The following is a 6000-nucleotide window of genomic DNA, read 5'->3' on the forward strand; positions in this document are numbered from 1 at the left end:
GGTTTACTTATGTTATGCACAGTAAATCTGATATTGCATTAGCTCTTCCTGACTTAGTGTCATTTTCACTCTTGAAGTTCATATTGTTTTTAATCGAAAAATACATGTTGCGAAGAACCCTGAGTTTCTATTGGCCAAGCTGAAGATTTTTTCTGCTACAATATCCTTTCCTGAAACTGTTTTCTCCCTGCAGATGATGCGTATCTACTGACCGGCCTGAACATAGAGGAGATTTACCCAGACACGAGTAGTTTTATCACATACGAGGGATCGATGACCATCCCTCCGTGCTTTGAGACAGCCACATGGATCCTGATGAACAAGCCGGTGTACCTCACGCGCATGCAGGTGAGCCTCAGCTGCCAGCTCTCAAAATTCGCCTGGGATCATCTGTCTCAGCCGAATATTTTCTCCCGAGCAGCTCCTCACATGTCAGCCTGGCGCTGAGGCTTTTACTCCAAAACTTCCTCTGCTCTTCTTCTGTCTAATCCTCCATACAGTCCTGTCTGGAAAATAATGCAGTGGATCAGAATGGCTCTGCTTCACATTTCCATTTAGCGTTTGCCAACTTCTTCTCAATTGCTTCTTTTTCTCTCCGCCTCTCTCGTCTTCATCTCAGATGCACTCCTTGCGGCTGCTGAGCCAGAACCAGCCGTCTCAGATCTTCCTGAGCATGAGTGACAACGTTCGCCCGATTCAACCGCTGAACAACCGTTGTATTCGCACCAACATCAACTTCAGCATGCAGGGCAAAGACTGCCCCAACAACAGGGCTCAGAAGCTCCAGTACCGAGGTACAAATTACTGCTTAAGTCATGCTGTCACACTTAAAAAATGATGTGCTCAGTTTAATAATGTACAAGTGCATCTATGCTTTCAACAGGCGACACCATAGACGTGCATTTACAAGTTCTCACCACATTTCACCTGAAAGAAAATCTGTTTATTAACATATTGATTCTTATGTTTGTAGTATCAACGATTATTTCAATCTATTATAAGCATAGTATCAAACTATCATATTGGCTCTAATTTAAGACCATACTGATTCTAAGACAATCCCCACTTTCCCAAAACCTTTTTCTAAAAGGAAATTTTATCAGACTAGTCTTGTTGGGAAAGTTTCCCCAAAATAATCTTAGTCTAAACTGTTTTTCAAACTGAAATATGAAATACTTCCATAAAAGTAGAATGTAAATCCCACTTTTGGAGTTTATTCAAGTCAGATGCGCCTAATAGTTCATCCTGTTTACAACTCACATACTCACACTTTCCTGTCAAGATCATGGAGATTAAAAAAAGTCACTTGCAGTATAGAAGAACTTTATTGTCAGACCAGTTGAGGTAGGTGAAGTTGTGCCAGAAACCTATACTCTGCTTCTAGAGGATGATGGAGATTGGAAGGATTTTCTGATGACGTTTCTGGATACCAGTAATTAGACTAGTTTCTTGGACATCGAGCAGTTTGAGTTTACTACATTGTAGATGTTTAAACTTTTCCTTTTGGACTTTTTCTCAACGCTTTTGTCCAGACTGACCTCTGAACCTTAACCTTTAAGGCTGAGTCACTCTAAAAGACACAATATAATATATACATTTGCTTGCTAGGCTAGCAAATGAAGACACCTGCTAGCCTAGCAATATAAAACCTCTGGGAGAACATCATCAAGCAGTTTGAGTTTGCTACATTTTCATCAAACTGTAGATGTTTAAACTTTTCCTCTTGGACTTTTGTCAACTGTTTAGTCCAGACTGTCTTCTGAACCTCAACCTACAAGGTGGAGTAACTCTAAGAGACACAATATAATATATAAGGACACATTTGCTTGCTAGGCTAGCAAATGAAGACACTTGATAGCCTAGCAAGATTAAGGCTCTCAGAGAGCATCCTGTATTGTGAATATATGCAAGTTTTTAGTCCTCAAATAGAAAACATACCTCCCACTTTTTAAAATAGGTTATATTCAGGCCAGTATGGTATTCTGACAACTGCAACATTGCTGCTACGAAGTCAAACGGGGCAACGGGGATATAACATATATCAGATCAGACAGTTTGGATAATTTAGGTGAAACTTCCTCTGAATAAAATGGTGTACATATGAGGAGGAAAACATTGTAGATCAAATTTAAAGCAGGTAGTTGGTCTATAATCTGTGATGGATGGCTACAACAAACAGTTTAGGTCATCATGTTTCTGTTTACCATTGTTTTCTCTTCATAAAAAGTTTGGCTACCGTGCACCTTTATTTACAGCCTGATTGTGTTTCCTGCCTTGTCCAAATTCTTTTAAGCAATGTTGCTAATTAACTTGATAAACACGAGGTTATTATTACCCATAGGAGTGATGGAAGACCCAAGTTGTAATAAAAATGAAATTATCCTTTTAAAAATGCATTGCAAGCGAAGGCGTCACCTCAATTCTTTTTATGTGTTTTAATTTTACTGAACTCAAAGCTTTGACAGTTCCTGCAGCTAAAAATGTGCAACCTCAACAATTTACATCCTGTGAACTGTGAACCAACAAGCAACTGACAAGTCATTTTTGGTCAGTAAGCGCGATAAATTATTACTCGAGTCATCAAACTGTCATCTTAGCGGGAGGAATATCTCTCCTGAATGCCTCCTGATGTAATTTGTTTTAAGAAATGACATCCACAGTTCCAGGGGATTATTGTTTGATCCATGCTCACCATTATAATTAATAAACAAATTAAAATTGAATTTGAGAGTCAAGCCGGGACTCGGCTGATGGTAGATAAAATGTAGACTGCAGAGCGATGTGCTAAAGGGAAATGAGTTGGGGGGGGAAAAAAATAAAAACAGGCAGTGGAAAGTCAGATGGCTGGAGTGTCAGGAACACCTGTTTGGTCCTGACTGACAGATCTGGCGGTCGGGAGTCTGAACTAAACAGTTTCAGCCAATATATGTGAGCAGCTGCTGCACAGAATGTTGAATTTCACCCCTGAAGTGTAAATACGTTAAAGGAGAGCGCTAGCCCCCAGTCCCTGCTATTCACTGTGTGCTTTTTTTTTTTAAACTCAGGATTTATTGTACTGTGGCCACACCATGATTGTCCTTCTGTCTGTATCTCCCTCTCTCCTTCCATCCCAGTTCTGCTCCATTCAACACCCCTTCTCTCTCCCCCCCCCCCCCCCCCCCCCCCCCCCCCCCCCCCCCCCCCCGCTTTCTCAAAAGATGAAATTCTTATTCCACACAGCAGTTGTAGGGGGGGAGAGATCTCACCCACCTCACACCCTCCTCCTGATCGCCAAACAAACGCACACAAACACACCGGAGACCCTTAGAAAGACGATTTGGGGGAAAAAAACACTAAAAAAACAGACCTGTTTATTTAATTGTTCAGAGATTTAAAGACCTTCAAGATGAAGTTAGGGGATGGCCGGTGTCTCATTAAAAGGAGAAATACAGCTCTTTGTGTGATTTGTGTAAGGTCAACCTTCAGAGCGGGGCGCAACAAGAGACGCTCCTCCCCCTCCCCCGAGAGGTGATCATCAGGGTATCTGAATGTGAAATCAGGAATGTTTGGGAGCTAATCAGGCTGTGTGTGTGTGTGTGTGTGTGTGTTTGTGTGTGTATGTGTGTGTGTGTGTGTTTATTTTCAACACCTAATGAAAGATAATACCATAATGATAACACACCGCCAATAAATTCCTCCATTCACGCAACTGTGAAACACCTTTTAATCAAATTAAAATATTTACTCATTCTCGTTTTGGGTGTAATTTTCTATCAAGGCTGCCAATCAGAACATAGCAGCAACAATACACCACCCCCCCCCCCCCCCCCCCCCCCCCCCCCACCTCCCTACAACTACACACCCATTCACTCCATTCACTCGGGTGCCATTCCTTTTTTAAATTGTGTGTTATCGCTAAAGATGAAATATGGTGTGGAGGGGTGAATAATGCCTGGAGAACAGTTGAACTGTGGAGAGTGCCGCATATATATAAATCAGTATTCTCACTCCTGTCCTTCTCCTTTCTTCCAGTGAACGAGTGGTTGCTAAAGTAGCCTCCCTTGGATGAGCATGGAGACGGGTGTCAGAGATGGAGAGAGCGGGGAGCGAGGCGATGGGGAGGAGGGAGGAGGAGGAGGAGGAGGAGGAGGAGAGAAGAAGTGAAAACCGGGCTTTAAGGCTGCATCTCATCTAAGATTATTTCATGGCATTGTATAAAGACAAACAACACCGGACATTAACCGAAATAAGGAACTTTGCATTGTAAGCAAAGAGACTCTTCTTTTCATACATTGAGAACTGTTAGAACACTCGATCTTACACATACTAACAAGCCCTTTCCCCCACTGTACAACTATATCTATACAGACATTTTGATACCAATACTTTTTTTGGGAGAAAACAAAGAAGAAAAAAAAGACACTTGGAAACAAAATAAAAAATAAAAAATACCCGCGGAAGCATTTATTTGATAGCCTCTCAATAGGACAATGTTGGGACATTTAAGCCTTTGTATATAAAGATGTTGCTATCAAGTGGGAATATCCAAGGACTAAGTCACTGCCCCCACCCCGCCGGTCAAGATGATGTGGTCGACAAAAGACACACAGATGTTTCATTACAGTCACCAACAAGGCATGCATCAGCAAAAAGCAACAGAGAGGGAACACAGCCTTACCTTGTCATTTTTCCAAAACTAGTCATGTCATGGGAGGCAAATATTTACAGGCTCTCTACAGCCTTCGGAGCAACCAGTGTCTTGGCCTCGTTTGTACATATTATAATTATCAATACTGCAGAAAAATTAATATGTAAAGAAAAGTAATGAATTATCATTCAAAAGATATATTAAGAGGATTTTAAAAAAAGAGCTCAAGAGAAAAACGTTGAGAATTTTAAATGCTTGGCGCACTTTGAATTCTGGAGCAGCTCTCCGAGTCTGAGCTGATGCCTTTTTTTCTGTTTTATTGTTTACAATGGTCATACACTGTGTTTGAGTAATGTTATCAGCCCAATAAATGTGTCTGGAAAGTTCACTTTGGAAAATGCTTCACTATATGAGGATCTGACTTTATTGTACTTGTACCTGTTTTGTACTGTTCCATATTAAATGTGTTGATATGTCAATATCCACCCTCAGAGGCATGCTCAATAACACTGGCATATAACAGAGAAAAGGATTGCTCAGAGATTAACATCACATAACACAGGTTTCAGGGTAAGGTTTTTCTTGACACAGCCTATCTAAATGGTATAGGATCATCCTGCTGATACAGCCGCAGTGTTACAGTCTGGCTTTCTGCCCTTTGTTTGCGTGACACAGCTGAAGCTTATCTGCTATGCACAGAGGAAGCTCCGTCAGGGTTACTGTGACCTGTCAAAGTCTCTCAAATCACATCAGCGGACATCAGGGGACAAGGTGGAGAGGAACCTCTTCTCTGGTGCTGATGAGGGTATGTGCCTAACAATGCGAGTCCAATTCACTGCTGGCTGCCTCACAGTGTTGTTTTCTCTCTACAGGGAGCTGAAGAAGAAGTTAATCAGGATATTACAGATGGTTTACAAGGTGGTTTTCGGAGGTCAGGGTGAAGGGGAAAACATACCTAATTCCAGTTAATATAGATAAGCAATTAAAATGATATTTTAGACGGTGGAAAGTTAACGTTGAACCGAAACTTCAAGGTTCTGTTCCAGGAGTAAGAAATTGACAACCTTGGTTCAAAACCTTGAACCATGAACTCATAGTGAACTCATGGTTCACTATGTGTAAGTTTTCTTTAGTAATCTAATAGAGTTGTCCAGTTTATATTTCTGGTTTCAGCTGTGTTAAATAAAAATCATTTCCTATTAGGCCTAGACCATTGCAGGTTCAATGTACCATCTTGATTGAAGAGATCAGTCCATGAAGTCCATGGGCGAGTGGCCAGAAATGTTCAATTGAGAGATTGCACCGACTTGCCGACACTAGTGGAACAGCAACTTTGGCTCTGTATAAGGTGTTTCTAATCTCTTTGGCAGCAG

At 41.3% G+C, this 6000-nt stretch overlaps 1 protein-coding gene across 1 annotated transcript in view; it reads left to right on the forward strand.

The window, feature by feature from the left end:
- ca10a (carbonic anhydrase Xa) overlaps positions 1-4034 on the forward strand; it is a 245767-nt gene extending 241733 nt beyond the window's left edge. The window contains exons 7-9 of the mRNA XM_062442856.1: positions 194-348; positions 620-794; positions 4012-4034. Coding sequence (XP_062298840.1) covers positions 194-348; positions 620-794; positions 4012-4034 — 353 coding nt within the window. The remainder of the gene's footprint in view (positions 1-193; positions 349-619; positions 795-4011) is intronic.
- Positions 4035-6000: the final 1966 nt, after the last annotated feature.

This window comes from Scomber scombrus, chromosome 21 (assembly GCF_963691925.1).
Source record: "Scomber scombrus chromosome 21, fScoSco1.1, whole genome shotgun sequence".
Classification (NCBI taxonomy): Eukaryota; Metazoa; Chordata; class Actinopteri; order Scombriformes; family Scombridae; genus Scomber; species Scomber scombrus.